General features: G+C 34.3%; 1 protein-coding gene across 7 annotated transcripts in view; it reads left to right on the top strand.

Moving 5' to 3' along the window:
• The window catches only part of DZIP3 (DAZ interacting zinc finger protein 3), a 100,391-nt gene that overhangs the window by 28,200 nt on the left and 52,026 nt on the right, over positions 1 to 20,165 (top strand). For 6 of the 7 annotated variants that reach the window (XM_074332225.2, XM_074332238.2, XM_074332244.2 and 3 more), the window contains 8 exons: positions 1,911 to 2,027; positions 3,856 to 3,936; positions 5,218 to 5,342; positions 8,183 to 8,297; positions 13,365 to 13,484; positions 14,736 to 14,837; positions 16,370 to 16,462; positions 17,296 to 17,348. In XM_074332225.2, coding sequence (XP_074188326.2) covers positions 1,911 to 2,027; positions 3,856 to 3,936; positions 5,218 to 5,342; positions 8,183 to 8,297; positions 13,365 to 13,484; positions 14,736 to 14,837; positions 16,370 to 16,462; positions 17,296 to 17,348 — 806 coding nt within the window. The remainder of the gene's footprint in view (positions 1 to 1,910; positions 2,028 to 3,855; positions 3,937 to 5,217; positions 5,343 to 8,182; positions 8,298 to 13,364; positions 13,485 to 14,735; positions 14,838 to 16,369; positions 16,463 to 17,295; positions 17,349 to 20,165) is intronic. The other variant, XM_074332249.2, reaches the window with a different exon arrangement.

Genomic DNA, 20,165 nt, shown 5'->3' with positions numbered 1-20,165 from the left:
ATGTAGTAAAAGACATATTACCATTAATTTCCCTCAAAATACTCTCCTTCACTTCGAACACATTTATCCCATCATTCTTGGCACTTTCTGAAGCAGTTCTAGAAGTCCTCTTTTATGAGCATCTTTAGTTTTGCTGTCATGGCGGCCTCCATTTCCTGAATAGATTCAAAACGTTTACCTTTCATGGTCATTTTGATTTTGGGGAAGAGCCAGAAGTCGCATGGTGCCAGATTTGGTGAAGAATGTGGATAAGGACACACCGTAATGCTTTTATTTGATAGAAATTGCTGTATACCAGAAGCGATGTGTGACACAGAGTTGGCTTGATGGGGGATGATTTATGGCACACTTTAAAACACACCTTCTCTCAACTGTAGCTCACATCCGACTGACTGCGCCAAACAAATTAAAACTTGTCACACACTGTTGTTAAGATTTGAGGTGCTGCTTCCCATTTTGAAGATCCCTGCCTTTCTGTTAGATGGCACTCGGCAGCATCATTCACTGTATTTTTTTATCACAATGGAAAGGCTCTGTGTCACACTTCGCTTTTGGTATACGGCAATTTCTGTCAAATAAAAACATTACGGTGTGTCCTCATCCACCTTATTCACCAGATCTGTCACCGTGTGACTTCTGGATTCTTCGTCAAAGTCAAAATGACCATGAAAGGTAAACGTTTTGAATCGATTCAGGACATCCAGGCAGCCACGATAGCACAACTAAAGACACTCACAAAATAGGACTTCCAGAACTGCTTCAGAAAGTGGCAAGAAAGATGAGATAAGTGTGTTCAAAGTGAGAGGGAATATTTTCTGGGGGAGTAATAGTAATGTGTCTTTTACTGTAATAATTTTTTTTTAAATTTAAACATTCACCACATATTTTGATTACACTTCGTATACTGTCAGTGCCCTGCTCATAACCCTTTGGCCTCTATTGTTTCAGTATCAATTTCCACTTTTCAATATCTATATCTCTATGGCTCAGGCCTTTTTATTTTCTGGCACTACAAAAGGCTGTACTTGGTATGGAAGTTCAGAAGTCCCAAGGAATTAATACTCAGTCCTCATCCCAGAAAACACTCAATATGAGTCTGGGATTCAGGTGATAGTTATGAGCTGAAAATGTGAACTTGGAAATAGTCAGTGTGTAGGCACTGCTTAAAAACATGACAGTTATCTAAGGAATGTGTGTTGATGGTGTTGATGGAGAAGAGGTTCATTAAATTGAAGTGGTAGGGAGTGCTGAAATAAAGCTTCTAGTTAGCTGGGAGAAAAATCGTGAAGTATTGTATACTAGAAACTAAGCCAAGAAGGTGTAGATTAAACTTTCCACACAGATAATGCATCATTAAACAGATAATGTAATTTAAGCCAAGCACTTGTGAACATAAGGCATTGAGGAATGGACAGAAATATAAGACATAGTCCTTCCTTTCCTTTCATCTATGTAAATAACACACTGTGGTACATAATAAATCATGTATTAGCTTGGTTCCAATCAGATTGTAGCATGGATGGCTTCCCCTGGTGTTGGTGTCAAAGCCAGCATTCCTGCTAACCACAGATTGATAGCTGGAAGGAAGATTTTAGTTTTGTTAGAGAATAGAAGGTATGAGAATGCAGTGGGATTACCACTTTCCTCTGAAGAGGACATCTTCTGAGTGGACACTGCCAAACCCATGTCAGGCATAGGAATGCTTTTTAGTGTTTTGAAGAATTAGTTACAAAGATTTGTCAGACTACTTAAAAACAAATATGAGAATGGTTGTATCTGGGTCGTGTGGATTTTTTTAAAAAACATCTTTATCTCTATTCTCCAAATTTTCAACACTGAACATGTATAATAAAAATATGTAGATATTTGTTCTAATTTAAGGACATTTTCAACTGAATAATTTTCTACAGAGAGAAGTTGCAGCAAACAGCCAGAATGGGGAGGAAATTATTCCTGTTTTGACTTTACGTTTCTTGATAACACAACTAGAAGCAGCACTTAGAAACATTCAAGCTACTAATTATACTGTAAGTATTTTCTTTTTGAAAGTTTGAAATAATGGATTTGAACGACAATTTTTCAGTGAGAGAACATCTAATGATGCATGCTTACTTTAATGTGTAGGCCAATTTGTATTTTCCTTTTACTTCTAGAGAAAGGTACACATAAATTGATTTCCTTCATTTGTCTTGGACTATTTTATGACTCTGCATCTCTTTAATGAGCCTATTCTAGTCCCCCTTTCCTACCATAAAATTATTCATCTTAAATAAAAAGAAACTTGAATTAATAAAAATGGGCTTTCCCAATTAGAAATGGAGAGTCATGAACTTCAAAAACTACTTCCTTTCCCCCTAATTATTAATCAGCTCCTCTTTCTCTTGATATTTCTATATTTGTAAAAATTGCTACTGCATTATCTGTTATTGAGTAATCATGCAAGATAAAATTGACAAGATATAATTACATGTTCAAGGTCAAATGATACTTGAGAAATAAATAGGAAAATCTGAGAAAAAAAATAAAGCTTGCATCAAAAATTAGAACCAAAAGTACAAGAGAGTAAAAGGAAAAGTCAGCTTTTTGAATAATTTGGATCAGTAAAGTAAACTAAGTTTTGCACCCACGTGGATGATTGATTAAGAAAGGACTACCTAGTCACCAAACAAGGTAGCATAAGACAGTAAATCCCACATTATAATGATGTACAAGCATGTGGAAAAATCATCCTTATTTTGGACTCTTAGGGCTAGTGTTCTAAGACGTGGTATACACCACCCTGAAGGAGTTCTAGATGGAGTTAGAGGGGCAACAAAAATGCAGCAACATCTGTATGTGTATCATGGTTCTGCCTAGAGAAGCCTATAAGAGACTCAGTGCCCAAGGTTTTTATTGTGGATTGGTCATGTGGGCACCCTCTGCCTAGCATGTGTCAAAATTCCAGATGTCCAGAAGAAAATCCCAAGTGTTCAGCATAAATCACGTGGTTTACACAAACAATTTAGGAATAGTGAACTACTCTTGTCAGTCAAAGAACAGTGGGGACACTCCCGAAGTCCAGGTTCACAGACACCAGTAGATGGTCAGTCTTGCAAGTAGGTCTTGCTAATGGTAACCGTCTCAGGCCAGCTATGCTAACTTTTTATGCACAGGTCTATATAGTTCTGTGGGATTTTATCACAAGTGTTTGTATAACCACTACTGCAATCAAGATAAAAGAACTCTCCCATTACCATAAAAATCTCTCTTATGATACCGCTTTGTAGACAAGCACCCCTTGTGCTCCTCACTGTCCCTAATCCCTAGTCATTTCTCCATCTCTGTAATTTGGCATAGAACACTTTTAAATTAAGGAAATATCCATGTGTTTTAATTTTTCATTGAGGAAGTGATAAGCTTTATGTTGATACTGTTGTAACAAAACCCACACATGGACAATAAAACACGTTGACTTAAGAGATCATTGTATTTTTTTAAGCTGGATGGTAGATACTTGGTTGTTCATTATATTATTACCTGAAGTGTTTAATACCTGAAATATTACAAAATGAGAGACAGAGAGAGAGAATTTTTTGAAAGGTTTAACATAATAAATCTTGATGACATTTGCTTTTATTTTCTTTACTCAAACTCTAATGTTTTATTTCAGGATTATTGACTATCCTCTTCTTTGGGGTCATCTTATGAAATACATCTAAATGCATTCTCTATAGTTATTATTCGATGATTGATAATATGATAATTTTTACTATTTTTAATAATTATTAAATAAGCCTAAGATATTTAAGCTTGCTAAGCTGAAAAGTATAATAGCTTAGTCTAAATAACCAATTAAAATATATTTTATTTTTTTAGGCACATCAGATTAATATTGATTATTATTTGACATTACTGTTTTTGTATGGTGTAGCACTCACTGAAAGAGGAAAGAAAGAGGTATGTAGCATATGTTATTTGCCCATTATAAATCTTTTCACATATACTGACCTCATTTTAACAAATTAAAATGTTGATTTTTGAAATTCTCTAAAAATTGAAACCATTTAGTGACTTTTCTGTCCCATATTATAATATAGAGTAATTTGTAATACAGAGTATATAATGTAGAGTATTTTGCCAGTGACTAGATTGTGAAACTAAAATTACTGATGGGGAAATATAATTTTAGCTTATAACTTTATTTATTTTATTTATCTTTTAACTGCTTGCCATTTTTGTAAAACAGAAAATTGTTTAGTGTATACAGTACATTTTAACCTATTTTCTAGTGTAGCTTAATCTCTCTGGGTTAATCTTAACCCTTTTGTAAAATATGCATTTTACCTTAAATTCTTTTTGATTAAAGTAAAGTGCAAAAAGTGAAAATCTGTGAGTTAACTAGGTGGTTTCTAAGGGTCCTTTTGAAGTTAACATTCTCTTTTTTAATGATTTTTTCATTTTGTTTTTTTTGCAACCTTGATATTTCTTTTATTTGTTTATCTTACCAAATCTATACTGTCTACTTGGTTTTATAAATTAAATATATAAATATGACTTGTTTATTAGGTGAAGTAGAATTTGTAAGCACCAAACTGAAAACATTTTCATTTTAAATAATTTCATGTAATGCTAATTATTTTTTAGTGTGATGTAGTAGAGAATATTTTTAAACAAGGCAATGCAACTTTCCCGCCCCGCCCCCCCGCCCCGCAGGGTGACCAAGCTATTATGCCTGTTTTACTAATGATAACTAAAGAATTTATTAGAAGTGATCTTTACTTCCAGATCCATGTTGCTTATAGTCAGATGATGCTTCCCTAAAAGAGATTATTAGTGTGATCAGGAAGTCACTTATTACCTATTTGAAAAATTAGGAAGATTTGTGCTCTAATTAGAAAGAAAAATTGGGAAGAATTATAAAGACATGCTCCCGTAGTCATCAGAAAAGCCCTTATTTTGGCTAATACTATTTGTCAGTTTTAGAAAAATAAAATTGTTGTTGTTTTAATGTTTACTTTGAAACGGGTCAAAGAATATCTTAAGTTCCTTTGTAAATAAATATTTTAAGCACTGAGTACATTATTTATATAATTACATACAGAGCTGCTAGGATTAGAGATGTGAATAAATGACTGGATCAGTATCAAAGTTGCCCCTAGTTCTGTAGTTTGGAAAATAATTGTAAAAGAAAAAAAAATGTCTTTTACATCAACCAAACCTAGTTTTATGTTACTACAGGATTATACAGAAGCTGAGAATAAATTTCTGGTGATGAAAATGGTAATCCAAGAAAATGAAATTTGTGAAAACTTTATGTCTTTAGTTTATTTTGGACGTGGTTTGCTTCGATGTGCTCAGAAGAGGTAAGGATTTTAATTAATGTCCACTTTCTACTTTGTGAAATGGAAATAAAGTTTGTAAAGTATACCAGGGATAATGACACTTGTGGTGGACTGAATTTTTTCTTCTTCACCTATTTTTAGAGATAATAATTTCTTTACTGTACTTGAGAACATTAAGTATCAGACTTGACAGGCCATGACAGTCAGAGGCAGTAGAGCATAGACATAGGAACAGAGGCTTTGGCATCTGATAGACCTTGGTTGAAATACATTTTCTACCCCGGAACTAATTTACGAGCCAAGGAAACTTAATGTTGCTAAGCTTAATCTCTTTTTTTTTGTTATTTATAAAATGGAACTGATGGTGCCCACCTCGTAAGGATGTTGCTGGTGATTAACGCAGTGCCCAGGGCACAAAAATGCTATTCTTAGTAAATAAATGATGGTTGTAGTTATTAATATTATAACCACCACTTGGAATAGGTGTTTAAAGTATAAATGAACTTATAAAGCATCAAAAGAGTCCAAATGCTGAGTTTTGGAAGTGTTAGGTATTATATAGTTAGTGAAATTGTACGGGGAACCTATATGGACTAGCTATCTGTTCACTCCCTAAATGGAGATGCTTAGTCATTTGTAACATTCATTCATTTTATTTGCTAAGCATTTATCATATTCTAGAAACTGTGCTAGATTAAGGGACACAATTGTTTACAAAATAGACAGCTCCTGTTCTCATGTAATGGACAGTATTATAGACCTTAATCAAATAATTAGTTATACAAAATAATCAATTATGAAATGTGATAAAGAGTTATGAAGGAAAATACAATGAATAATAAAAGTCTTTACTGGAGCCCCAGCCTGGTTTGGGAATCAGAAGTCTTCCTAAGGAATAATGTTTGACTGAGGTCTGAGGGATAAATTAGGCAAAGATTACTTGTGGAAATTTTTATGAGGCTTACTGCATTTTTATGAGGAAATTTTTGTGAGGCCCTATTGTTGGATCCCTAAAAGCATCATTGTGTGATAATTCCCTGATTCTTTGGTTTATCTGCTATCCTTTGTCATGCTTGTTCTTTACTAGGGGATCCAGAAGACTTCTCAGTCCTTCTTCAGTAGTGTGATGTCATCAATATAATGGGTCAGTGTGATGTCTTGCAGAATCTCAGGATAATCAACCTCCCTTTAGTCTATATTGTGGAGAGAATTTACATAGCTCTGAGACAAAATAAAGAGTGTGCACTGCTCACATATCTTCCCTCAGATATGTGAACTACTCTTTTTTGTCTTTACTTATGGGCATTGTAGAGAATCCATTTTCCAGATTGTTGTCACTAGAAAGCTCAGTCTTAAGGCGTCTTTTACTTTCATCCCTGACCTAAAGAGAAAAACCACCACTGAGCTGATCGAAGACACTGATGCCTTTTTCACTCTGTACTTCTTACTGTATTAATGGGTGGGTCTTTCCAGGGAACGTTGTCTAGCGGTGGGTTCTGTGGTCTTACGTACTGAGTCCCTTCTAACATTCTTACCTCCCTGAGCTTTCTTTTAATACTCTGCCAAGAAATTTCCACCTCACTTACTATAGGCCATTGCTGTATCCGAGTAGCCTTCTTAGTAACATGTTAGCACTGGCTTCAAGTGTCCTTGCTAGGAAATTAAATCTTGAATTATGGAAGAGTTGTCCCCTGTCAGTATACATTTCTCTACCCAGCTGTATATTTGTCCACTGGTTCAGCAGTCTTAAGATCCACTCCCATACATACTAGGGTTACTTGTTGCCTTATTTGTAAACTATCTAGTTACAGAGTCGCGTTCCTGCCAGTATATACTAGTCAAGTTCTGTAATTCTTATGGTGAATAAGCTTTTCATCCTGGGCAGGGGCTCTGTGTTCCCATTTGGGTTTTGCTTTTAGCTAATCCTAGATTTATTGGTCTGTAGGCAATGAGTGGAGAGGGGAGGATCTTGAGAAAGAAGGGCATCATCTTTTGACACAGACATCTCAGATGATACTTTTGCATGATCCTTGAGTAAAGGGGGTCTCCCCTCCTCTAGCAAGGAAGAGGTTTTTGCCAGCCAAAGGGTTCAGGGAAATTTGGGGATTTATTGTTTCTAAACATATTCACCTAAATGTCCCCATTCCAGATCTCAGAGTCTACTTGTTTCTTACAGAGCCCTGATTTTTGCATAATGGTCCTGTTGAGGCTGTGCTTTTGGTCTTTGCTGCTGTTCTACTCTTATGATTAAGTACTGGGCCTCATTTTCAGCAGTTTGTCCTTATGTTTAGAGTTGGTGAGGATTCTTTATACGTTACCATAGAGGCCTTTTAGCTTTCATGGAGGATCCTGAGCTGACAGTAGTGATTCTGTCCGGGCTGTGCATTCGATCTCTTTTATGGTTTGTTGCACCTTGTGATTAAATCTGGGCCTGATTTTTTAACACAGATTATCTTTATGGCTACAGAAGATGATGGTCTCTTTAAATGCTGCCATACAGGACTCTGTCTTTCACAGTGTGTCCTGAGTCAATAGTTGGCTAACCTGTGCCTGTCATTCTCTTCAAGGCTTCCGGGACAGTAAAAAAAAAAAGCCAACCAACTCTACAGTCCCTTTAATTACCATGGCCCCCATATTGTTCAAGCTTGAGCTACTACATAATCTAGTGTCTCCCCTTCCACCTGTATTCCATCCCAACCTACCACAGGTGAGAGTCCTAGTATTTGTATTTCTATAGCATGCCAGAGGTTATCACCACTCTACATGTCACAAAAAAATGGGTTACTTGTTGCCTTATTTGTAAACTATCTAGTTACAGAGTCACGTTCAAACTAACCTTATTTAATTAAAATGCCTTACAGATATAATGGAGGACTACTAGAATTTCATAAAAGCATACAAGAAATAGGAGACACAAATGATCATTGGTTTGACATAGATCCTACAGAAGATGAAGATTTACCTACAACTTTTAAAGTAAGGAATTATTTAAGAATAACATTTCATCTGTGACTAATCAGAATCATCTTTGATAAAGTGCAGTTTATGTTAACGATGTCGTGTTTTATAGCAAGCACATTCTTTAATTGGAAATTAGTCTTTTAGGTAAGAAACAACCTTGATTCCATTACCTAGTGCAGAATAGCAGTATGACTCAATAAGTAGAGAGGCGTGAGGTGGCTATGTTGGCATTTCCAAATAACAAGATTACTATTCCAGTACTTCACATGGATAAAGCTAAATGTAATAGTTAACTTCTTTTTTCCAATTATATTTACCATTATTTTGTTGTTGATATAAATTTTAAAAGTACTAAATGCTTACTTCATAAAACTTGAAAAATATAAAAATTCCCAAAGATAAAATTAAAATTTGTCCATACCATTGTTAGTATTTTCATTTATGCCTGTCCATACACATACCCTGCTATTGACATTTAATTTACCTTAAACATTCCAATTTTTCACTTTTATGTAAAATGATCTTTGTGTATTTCTTACATCATTCCCTTAGGATAAATTTCTAAAGGTGGAATTGTAAAGCAAGTATTCACACACTTGTAAAGTTGTTGATATGTATCTCCATATTTCCTCTCAGAAAGTTTGTACCAGTTTAGATTCTTAAGAAAGAGTATGAGCGTTTCCATTTTTTCACACCCTCTGGATACTTTTTACATTTCGGATAATTTTTACCCATTTGATAAGTCATTTTGGTCACTTTAAATTTTTTTTAATATGAAAATTAACTACACTAGGTTTTTATTGGTTAGTGATTGGTTTTATTGGTTAGCTTTTACTTTAAACCTTTCTAGATCCTTATATTTTAGCTTACTTTAAGGCCAAACACATTCCTCAAAATAAAGAGAGATGTTTCATAAAAATACAAAATTCAATTTTCTAGGAAGCTATAGCAACTCAAAATTTGTATATACCTAATAATGTAGGCTCAAAATAGATGGGACAAACATGATAGAACTAAAAGGAGAAATAGAAAACTCCCAATCACAGTGGATTATTTTAATATGCCTGTCTCGGTAATCAATAAAATAAGCAGACAATTTTTGACATTTGTCAGGATAACCATATGACTTTAACTTTGACTTAATAAAGTAATAATTTTATACGTTTTTTTTTAAATACTGAATTTTTGTGCTTATTTAAAGCAGTCCTTGCTCGGTCTTGGTTGTTCTCTTTTTCTTCCTCCTTTCAAATTATTTTTCTTCATTATCCAAACTTTTTCAGTGAATTTATATTTCATGCAAAATAATACATGTATGCAGTTTGTCAAATAATATTAAAAGGCTTAAAAATTAACAATCTGTATTCCATCATCTCTAATTGTAGTTCCTAAGTAGAGGCAACTTCTCCCTATTCTGTAGGCATTTTTCTTTGATATTTACCTATATTTTTTGAAAAAATGGACTGCTATTTTAAAAATCTCACCATTTTGGATATTATCTTTTGACTTCCCGTTGTGGAAATGAGGGTTTAGTAGCTGTCTTATATATCCCCTTCACACACACACATTTCCCTTCCCCTGTCTTACTAATTAATAGCTGTAAGCTTTTATGGGTCTTAGGGTTTCCCGTTATGCCTGGAAATATCTTTCCTCTGTAGAATTCTCAGGCTTTCCTCTTTTCTGCCTTACTTCCTTGTTTTGATGGTGAAACCCCTCCAGCAGCTTCCTAGGAAAGGATGCTTGCTTGGGAGGTAAATTTTTTGAGATTTGCAAATCTCAAAATAATTTATCCTTTGTGTATTTATATCTTGCCTGGGTGTAGAATTGTAAGTTGAAAATCATTTCCCTTCATTTTAAAAACTGTTTCCGCCATCTTCTAGCTATCAGTTATACTTCTGAGAAATCTGATGTCATTCTGATTCTCAGTCATTTGCTGGTAACCAGTTTTATCTTTTTTCTTTCTGGGAGTTTTTAGGATATTCTGTGTATCCCTGGTATTCTGGACTTATTTATTTATTTATTTATTTATTTATTTATTTATTTATTTATTTATTTATAGTTCTGGAACATTTTCTCAATTCATTTATTTGATGATTTCATTTTCTGTTTTCTTTCTCAAATGTTTATTATTAGGATGCTTGACATCATGGACGGGATCTCTGATTTTCTTTTTTTTCCCCTATTTTTTTACTTTTTGTCTTTGTGTTCTACTTTGTAGGAGATCTTCTCAGCTTTATCTTTCTGCATAGGGCTGATGCTCAGCCAGTATACACTAGTGCTATTATAATGTTAAAATATTTCTATTTCGTCTCTAACATAGTTGCTTCCATGAGCAGTTTCTTGAGTACGCAGCCAGCATTTCAGCTGCCCTGGACTGTCTGCCAGCCCTCTTTACCCCATATGTCCCTAAAATCCAATAAATACCTGATGTCTGATAGAGCAAACTTCTTCTATGATCCTACTTTGGCTCTAGGCCAGTATGTTCTCAGTCTGTTACGATGGGTGCCTGTGCCTGTCAGCCTTCCAAAAGTCTTACTTCTCAGACATTGTGATTAGTGTTTTTTAGGGAACCTAAAGGGCTATCCTGTACCCCTTTATCTGACACTGAAGAATTCCAGGTGAATATCACCAGCGGCTTGCTCTGCCCAAAATGCTTCTATCCTCATGTGTCTCGTTAAATGAACTCATCCTGATTGGGGAAAATAGTACCCCTAGAGATGCTGGCACACTGGTAGAGCAATGTCCTTCCATATAGTTATTATTTTTAACATTATCCTTGTTCCTATCTTTCTTTTGAATTTTGAATTTTAATGATTATTTTAGCTATTATCTACCAATAGTTTTTTGTTGTTGTTGTTATGAATGTTTCTCTATTTAAAAACAAAAATCCTGTTCTTTTTTCAAGAATGGATATTATTTAGAGGTAAATGTTAGCCAGATCATGGAAGGCCCTATAAAGGACTCAGGTTCATTCTTGAGGTTAATGTGTAATCCCTGAAGATTTTTAAACAATGGGATGATATAATCAAACTATAATAAAATATGCATTATAGAATTTAGGACTTTGAATAGTTTCTGTATTTAGGGTAAGGAAGGAGTTAAGAAAGTTAGAAAACTAATAAAATAGTTACCAATTTGAGTTAGTGTTCTAAAGAAAAACAAGGGGCTAGGATAGAGAAAATAGAGAACACACACAGATACACTCATAAACCTACATATGTCCATATTTATCTATTTGTATATATGCCTAAATGTGTATGTGTCTGTGTGTGTAGTGGTGAGGAAAATCTTCTCTGGGACATGATATTTAAGTTGGAATCAGAAAGTTGAGAATAGAACTAGCTCTGTAAAGAATAGGAGGAAGACCATTCTTCCTATAAAGAATAGGAGGAATAGAGTGTGAAAAGGCCCTTTTATGTCTTGAAGAGCAAGTCTGAAGAACTGGAAAGATAAAACTATGTGAATTTTATAGTGAGTGAGGCTAGAGATGAATTTGAAGAGATGGATCAGAAATAGCTAGATAGACTAGTGGATTCAGATTCTGCAGGGTCTGCAGACCTTGCAGTCAGTCCTTAGTAAGGGTTCTGGATTTTGTATTAGGTACAGTGGGAAGCCTTTGAAGGGTTTTAAGCAAGGAAATGATAATGATCTTTTGCTTCTGTGTAGTGCTTTGGAGCAGAATAGTCAAGGAACAGGGCGGACCAATTAGGTCGCTGTGAAAATCGGTAAACTAGGGAAGGCCTAGGGTAGCAATGGAGATAGAAATGGAAAATTTTGCAATGTACGTTGGAAGAACACTCAGTAGTTGCTGATTTATTATATGTGAAGAGTTACAGAATCCATTATGCAATGGATGACTTCAAGATTTTTGGCTTAAAGCTGAATAGATAGTGGTAGATGAGACTGATGTAACTCCCATGAGGGCTAAGTATTAGCCTGTTAAGTTCACTGCCATGTCCTTAGTATCCCTTAACATTTATAAAACCCTGGCCCACAGTGACTCAGTAAATATAAATATTTGTTGAATGAATGAATGAATGAATGCTAAAGATTGGGGACAGGAGATAAGGAATAAGGAACAAGGAACAAGTTTGTTAGGAGACTCAATAGATCAGTAGTGAACTACTAAGTCTGAGATCTGTGAAACTGCGGTAGCTAAATACATACTATGAGTCCTACTCTTTTGTTTTTGGCATCTCCACTTGGCTGTTGGCTATCCTCACAGGATATACTACCTTCATACTGATAGGTCCTTGAATGCTTCTCCTTTCTTTATTATCTTGATATTGGATCAATTTAAAATTCTGAGTGCCACTGAAAGAATGTTATGGTGACTAGATTCATGAAATATTCTATAGAAGTTTATCTATCATGTCGTATACCATAAGTATATTAGAAGTAATACTATTAATATTTGAAATCTTATAAAACTACCTCTCTGAGGGATAAGTATTAAGAACCTGGCCTGAGGACCTATTTGACTTAAACCCACTAATGTGTTTCACCTATGTTTAATCAGCATTTTAAAATTCAGGAAATTGCATTCCAAATGATAACTCTAAGCATTGGAAACCTATTTCTGTACCCTACTGCTTCTCATTGTGACAGTGAGTGGCACATTGCCCCAGTGCAGTAGTTCCACTGCCAACGTGGGGTGTTGGGAGCTAGTTCCAGCAAAGACTCTCCTCGGCTCCTAGTGGTTTCTTATCTCTGTATATAGGTATCAATGCAAGTAATTCTTGATAGGAACATGCCAAGTGCTCTGCATTAAGTTAGGATTATGAAGTGAGGTATAGCTTCAAACATAAGACTTTTTCCCTTTCTCCATGTTTATATTCAATAAGAAATCCAGTATTTCTGTTTTGGGGCCTTCCTGTATATTGTTTACTTTGAACGACAGAAATACATTCTATTACTATTTAAAACACACACACATACAATGCCTTCAAAAGTAGTATGATGTATGAGTATTGATGTACGAGTATTGATGTGTGAGTATTACTTAAAATTACATGAGATAAAATATTGGAAGTGTTGTAGTCTTATTACTAATTCATGAGATTTATTTTTATTTTTAAAATCTAGGATCTTCTTAATAATTTTATCAAGACAACTGAAAGTAATATAATGAAGCAGAGCATTTGCAGTTATCTGGATTGTGAGCGATCTTGTGAAGCTGACATTTTAAAGAACACCAATTATAAGGTACTAGAATTATCAATTAACTGAGTATTTTTTAAAACTTAATTACAAAATTAAACTTAGATAAAAATCATGTTGTCTTGCATCAACATAGTGTTTAAAAAGAGTTCTTAGTTTAATTATAGTGGTAATGCTGTTGAGAAATTGAGTATCTCTGAGAACTTAGAATTATAGTGAGCTGAAATTATTTATATCCTGTGAGTCAATAAAAGATTGAATTTGTTTTGCTAAGGTTTTTGTAATATTCGCATGTCTCTGAAGTTATACTTCATATCCCTACCATCGTACAGTGGAAATTATCTAAAATATTCTTTATAGTTAGAAATGTTATTTTATATTTATTTATTTAAAATGCACTTTACTAAGGGGAAAAGTTGTCACTCCTCAAGAATTATGTTACTAAATAAGTGATCATTGTCTCTTCTGTGGGCCTTGCGGAAGAAAAATATAACCAGCCTTGATTTGAAGAAATTCAACAGAGTTCTTCAAATCTGGTTTTCACTGGGTCTATCAGAGTAAGACTGTGGGAAATCACACGATGGGATGAGATGTGACTATCAGTGCAAATCTGACACCACCTCTTGAAGATAATGGAAATCTCAATTGAAAGGAATGGACATCCTGGAACAAAGCATGTAGCTATATGGGGTAGGGGAGAAGGCTGCCTGAAAACCATCCATCTGTGGGAATGACAGTGAGGAAGGTTTTTATGTGACGTTTTGATTTTGTAAAAAGGAAAACTTGGAAAGACTGAAAGAATACATTGTATATCTGGATTACAAATAAAAATGGCTGTTATAATGGGAAAATAAAAAAAGAAAGGCATGATGTGTACAGAAAATGGGGTAGGTAGGGAGGAGAAGAAAGCCAATATATATATATATATATATATATATATATTCATTAGGGTAAATCAGGATTTGGGAAGTGGTCCTGGTGAAGTACAGTGCTTAGGGTGGGCAAGTTCAGTCTTGGTTTAGGTGACATGGTGATAATGGTTATGGTTTCCCAGGGAGGCATCAGGGTTCGAATCACACAGACAGTATGTAGCAGCACAAAGTCCTGGCCACAAAATTTCGATTTTTGTCATCTAAGCAGTCTACCTATTTAAAGGAGGCAGAGCTGTAGTTTCCAGGGAGGGCACACTGGGAAGGCCAAGAAACGTGGAAAGTTATAAGTGACTTAAGGTGGTGTTTTCTCTATTGACAGGAATTCCTATTTCCATGTCAACAGCTTACTTTCACTCTTTTCCAGGGATTTTTTCAGTTAATGTGCAGTAAAAGCTGCTGTGTTTATTTCCATAAAATTTGTTGGAAAAAGTTCAAGAATTTAAAATACCCAGGTGAAAATGATCAGGTATTTTATTTGTTTTTCCTTCAAAACTTTACTATAGCATTTCTTCCTCTATCCTTTTCTGTCTTTTCCTCTTTCCCCTTCATTTCTTCGGCCTACATCCTTCCTCTTTTGTTTTTCGCCTTCCATTTTTCTTTCCCTATTCTCTTTGATGCTTTCCCCCTCAGTATGTCTTGTTCATCATCACCAATTATTAAACAGATCTGTGTAGGGGATACTCTACTAGTTATCTTGCTTAGTGATTTCTGTCAACTTGTTCCTTTCCTTACAGAAGTTTATACTCTTAAGAACAGAAACAGTGGCCTTCATTTCAAATGCATAAAAGAAGCTGCAAAACTATTATTCTCTGGGAGCATTTGAGAACTTGCTTCCTGGTATATGTTGTCAGTTTGTCTCTAAAAAACTCTTATAAAAATTTTAAAAAAAAGAATAGAATTATTGTTGCATATATTCACACCAAGATTAGAATTGCTAAATAAACTAATGGAAATGACAATTATCAGTTTCTATTTTTAGGGTAGAGAACAATGACAAATTTTATAGTCTTCAAAAATCTATCTGTAATTATTTATATTTTCCTAATGTCATACTGCTAAATTGAATTCTTTGCCACTAAAATTAAATTAAAAATCCAAAACCCAATTCTATATTAATTACTCTTTAGTGAGCTAATGACCATAAGTTGGGCCTAGAGTGTTTGGTTCTTGAGTGTTTACATTGTACAAACGGAAAACCTTAATAAAGCAATTGTGGTATAGTCGAGCATTGTATATGGAATTGGGAAATCTGGGTTCAGGTCCACATTAAGCCACTTACTAGTTTTTTTTTTTACATTAGGCTGGTAATTTAACTGCTCTGAGACTTACTTTTTTAAGTGAGGATAGTAATACCTACTTCATAAGGTTGTTATGAGGATTAACAGATAAAACAGATGAAATTGCATTGCTTTACACTGTGAAAATCATTGTGTATAGATTATTATTCACTTGTTTAAGCAGTGTGTACTTTTTACTTTCTTTGATTGTAATCAATATTGCTCAACTTTAGAAAGAGCAGTAAAAGAAAACTAAGGAATTTAACAAGAGGAAATAAGATCAGAACCAGAGAAAGGACTTAACATTTTTATTCTTTCCTTTTCCCTGGAATCCTCATGTATCGGACAGAAATTCAGTATTCTTTTTTATGCTTACTTAAGTAGAACATTTTACTTGAAGTGTCTTTCCCTGTGGACAACGACCACATGTTAGGTTGTAATATAACTACGTGGAGATTTTGAAATAGAAATGATGAGAGAGAAAAGTGCGATCGTGCATTTTAAATAGGAAATTCATTGATGCATGAGATGGACTGTCTTTGAACAGCTAACTCTCAAGTGTTTATTTACATCTTTTATTTTGCCATTTAGTAATGTCTGCTTCTAACTTTATTTAAATGTAATCAGATTTGCCCATCAGTATTTTTTTTCTATTTTTGGTTTGTATTATTTTTTCTTATGATTTTTTTTTTTTTTTTTTTTTTTTTATTGATAACTTTAGAGTTTCAGTGGGAAAAAATGTTTGAAGGAAGGATGTACAGGTGACATGGTAAGGATGCTACAGTGTGATGTACCTGGGATTGTTAAAATCTTGGTGAGTATCTTTTTCTTATTTTTCTTGCTTTCTTTCACTGGAATGGTATTTTCAACTTCAAACACATTTAGGAATCATAATAGTATTCTAGCCTAATTCTCCTTGATGGTGACTAAACTCTCTGACCTTTCTATTGCTTTGATTTCTCCAAAATAGTATTTAAGTAGTCCTTAAGAATAGGAAAATTTAAAAAAAAATAAAGACACGTTAGCGAGCGCTTGCAGGTGTGTGTGCGCATACACACTCGCACATGCAGAGAGAGAGAGAGAGAGAGAGAGAGAAACAGACAAAGCAGTCCATAGCTCTACCAAAGAGAAAAAGCTGTCATGAACCAAGGATGATAATCTAATTCTATGCCAGTGAAGGTTAAAAATACTTTTGGAATTTCTGAACCTTTTTTAGTCTATAAGCATTTTCCTATGAAAGTATCTGTAGAAATCACATATAGTGCCTGTTACATAAAATGCACTCAAATGGTATCCATTTTTTCAATTAATGAATAGCTTGTTGAATTTCCATTTTATAAGGAAATAGACCAAAATTATAAATAGAAATAGATATTATTTCTTTCTTTATCTTTAGTTACACTCTTTGTATTTCAGATTTGGCATTTAAATTCTACAGTGATGTAAAGTAGAACTGCTTTTTAAGATCAATTCTAGTTTGTTGCTTGATTAGGATTGTTTATGGCTCTCCTTGTTCTGTTTTATTCATTTTATATTCGATATAGCTTCATTCTCATTGTGTTTTTACAAACATTAAGGCTAAGAAGTAACATTAAAGAATTTTGAAAATTGAACTGCTTTAGGGCTATTTTTTTCTATCACTTGCAGTTTGAAGTTGTGAGAAAGGATGAATATATAACTATTGAAAATTTAGGAGCAAGGTAAGCTTGAAATAAAATATTCTCCTTTTTACTGAGCATGTATGTATTTTTCAGTTGCTTCTTCTGTATTTTTGTCATTTGTTGGAGCACCATTAAATTTAAAGGTAGTATTTTGTGAAAAAAAAATTGTATTTAATTGACATTTATCTTCCTTTCTCTCGCTCCATTTTGTAACATTTAAATTCTAAAGCGGGAAAGGAGAAATTATGTTAATAGTTTTCCTCTAAGTGTGAAAATGATCTTTTCCTGAAAACCAAACATATTTTTGTTAAAGTTATTCAAATTAAGTTACGATATAAAAACTTTTTCCTAACTTTTAAAGCTCATTCAGGCCGCTAAGCTTATCTGAATCATCCTGTTGCTTAGATGACAAAACTTTATTGCAGAGGAATATATAGAATAAGCTGGGAATTCATAGAGGTGTAGAGTGTTGCTATTGAAATTAGAAATTTCATTATAAAAATTTCTCTTAACCCATCAATTCTCTTTTCTTCTGTTTAAACTATGAATGTCTACCATTTTTCAATCTACCAGGGACATTGCACCGATATCTAAGGCATTAGGTTTCCCTTAGGAGCTAATGAAAGCCAAATCTTTAATTCTAGCATCGATCTCACTACTAAAATTTACATGTCTCTACCTGCATGCTGAATATCTCCACTTTCATTTTTCAAAAAGATCTATAGTTCAGCATGTCTGCAACTGGACTTACAATCTTTCTTCCCAGCACTGCTCTGTAACATTTTTTAAGCCCACTCAATTTAACTTTTTAAATACACTGTAAATGCCTCTTTACTTTTGCCTCTGCACATCCACTAAAGTAAATGACGTTGTTATTTCTCACTTGGAATTCTGAAACAGCTCCTAAACTGGTCTTTCTGTCCTTAGCCGTACCTTTCTCCAGTCTGTTGTTTATATAGCCATCAAGAGCACTTTTCTAAAATGAAAATTGAAATATATCACTTTCTGCTTGAAAATCTTTCCGAGGCTTCTTATTACTCTTAAGTTCAGACTCCTAACTTGGCTCTGAAGTCGTTTCTGTCCCTGCTAACCTCACTAGTATCATCTCTTGTCACTCTTTTCTTACTATGTATGCACCAACTACACTAGGCTTCTTTTAGTTCTTAATTATGCTGTCCATTTTACTCCCAGGTCTTGGCCTAGATTATTCTACTCCTTTGGCTTTGCCTGGTTAAAACTTCTGGAAAGCCTTCCTTACATTAGATTAGGTGTTTCTATCATGTATTCCCTCTACTTCTTCTCTTTAAAATTACTAACAATTACTAACAATTGTCACCCCAATAAACTTTAATTAAAAAAACAAAAACAAAAACATTTACTAAGTTTTATTATATTCTTTGGCTATCTTCATTTAACTATAACCTCTTTGAGAGCAAGAACTTTATTTTGCTTCCTACTATAATCCCAGTACATAGCATACCTCGTATATAATAGGTACTGAGTAAATACAGGACAGATGTAGAGGTTATGAATTCCATTGTTCTGCAGTGGGTATGTTACTTTTGTTTTGACAGGCAGTTAACTTGGTTAGATATGAACTGTGAGCTCTTTTTTTGGGTGGTGGTTCCTGTCTCAATTCAAATCTTTTGCCTCAGCTGTGCTGCGAGTCTATTCTACATATGTGTGGTTCAGCAGTCAGCCAGAGATTGGGCTAGAAAGAATTTGGACATCTCTTCTGACTCTTTCCCTTCAGGAATTCCCCACCTCTCTTCAGCAACCATGGTTACGTGGCATCAATTTTCTAGTTCCTTCAGCCACGGAGACCTTTGTTTTCCACCAGGCTATACTTAGCCCCAGGCTAAAAGCTCTAATATTGATGAATTTGCAACCTTATTTTATATAGTCCTTTCCTCTGAGCGCGTAACCACGCCCGTCGGAGTGGGTTTGTTCCTTCCACACTCCAGTCCCTTCAGGGAGTTGCTTTTTCTAAGTTTCCTAAGTTTTATAATTGTTTTCTGTGGGAGATTCCTCTGGTAACTGGATCGTATTACCAAAAGTGGAAGAGCTACTTCATGGGGTTTTATGAATGAATGACAAAATGTTTGGTTATTTTTTTATACTTTAAAATGCTTTATTATTTTTAAAGCATACATAAACAAAAGCTCACAATATATAAATGCAGAATTTAATAAATAATTATAGAGAAAACTCTTGTGGCCCCACCCAAGTAAACAAATAGAATTTTGCCGCCACTCTCCCCCAGCTTCTCTTCTCCCGAGGTAGCTGTTATCCTGACCTTCGCAGAAACCATTTCCTTACTATTCTTTATAAATGTACTAATTATAAATGCATTTTTAGATGCTGAAGTTTTTTAGAGGTCAGGTTTTTCAAGCTGTAGTTTATATACACTAAAATTCACTCTTTAAAAATACACATTTAAATGAATTTCTTTGTGTAACAGTTGGGTAACTACTACTATGATCAAGATGCAGAATATTTCCATTATCCCAAAAGGTTCCTCCAAAACAATTTTTGTAGTCATTCCCCTCCCCCAACCTCCAAACCCTGGTAACCACTGATAGGATTTTTGTCCTGATAATCCTAAAAACACCCTGATGCTTTCCCTTGATTGTGCTGTATATAATAATAGGAAAGCCTTTTGTATCTGGATTTTTTTCACTTAGTATAATGCTTTTGAGATCCATCCATGTTATAGTAGTTCATTTTTGTTTGTTGCTGAGTAGTCTTCCATTATATAGATGTACCATAACTTATTTATTCATTCAACAGCTGATGACACTTGAGTTGTTTCTGGTTTTTTGGCCATTATAAATAAAGCTGCTATAAGTAGTCATG

Source organism: Rhinolophus sinicus, chromosome 17, assembly GCF_057876585.1.
Source record: "Rhinolophus sinicus isolate RSI-liver-muscle chromosome 17, RSI-T2T, whole genome shotgun sequence".
NCBI classification, from domain to species: Eukaryota; Metazoa; Chordata; class Mammalia; order Chiroptera; family Rhinolophidae; genus Rhinolophus; species Rhinolophus sinicus.
Note: the sequence above shows the minus strand (reverse complement) of the source record. Positions and strands in the feature narration are given on the sequence as shown.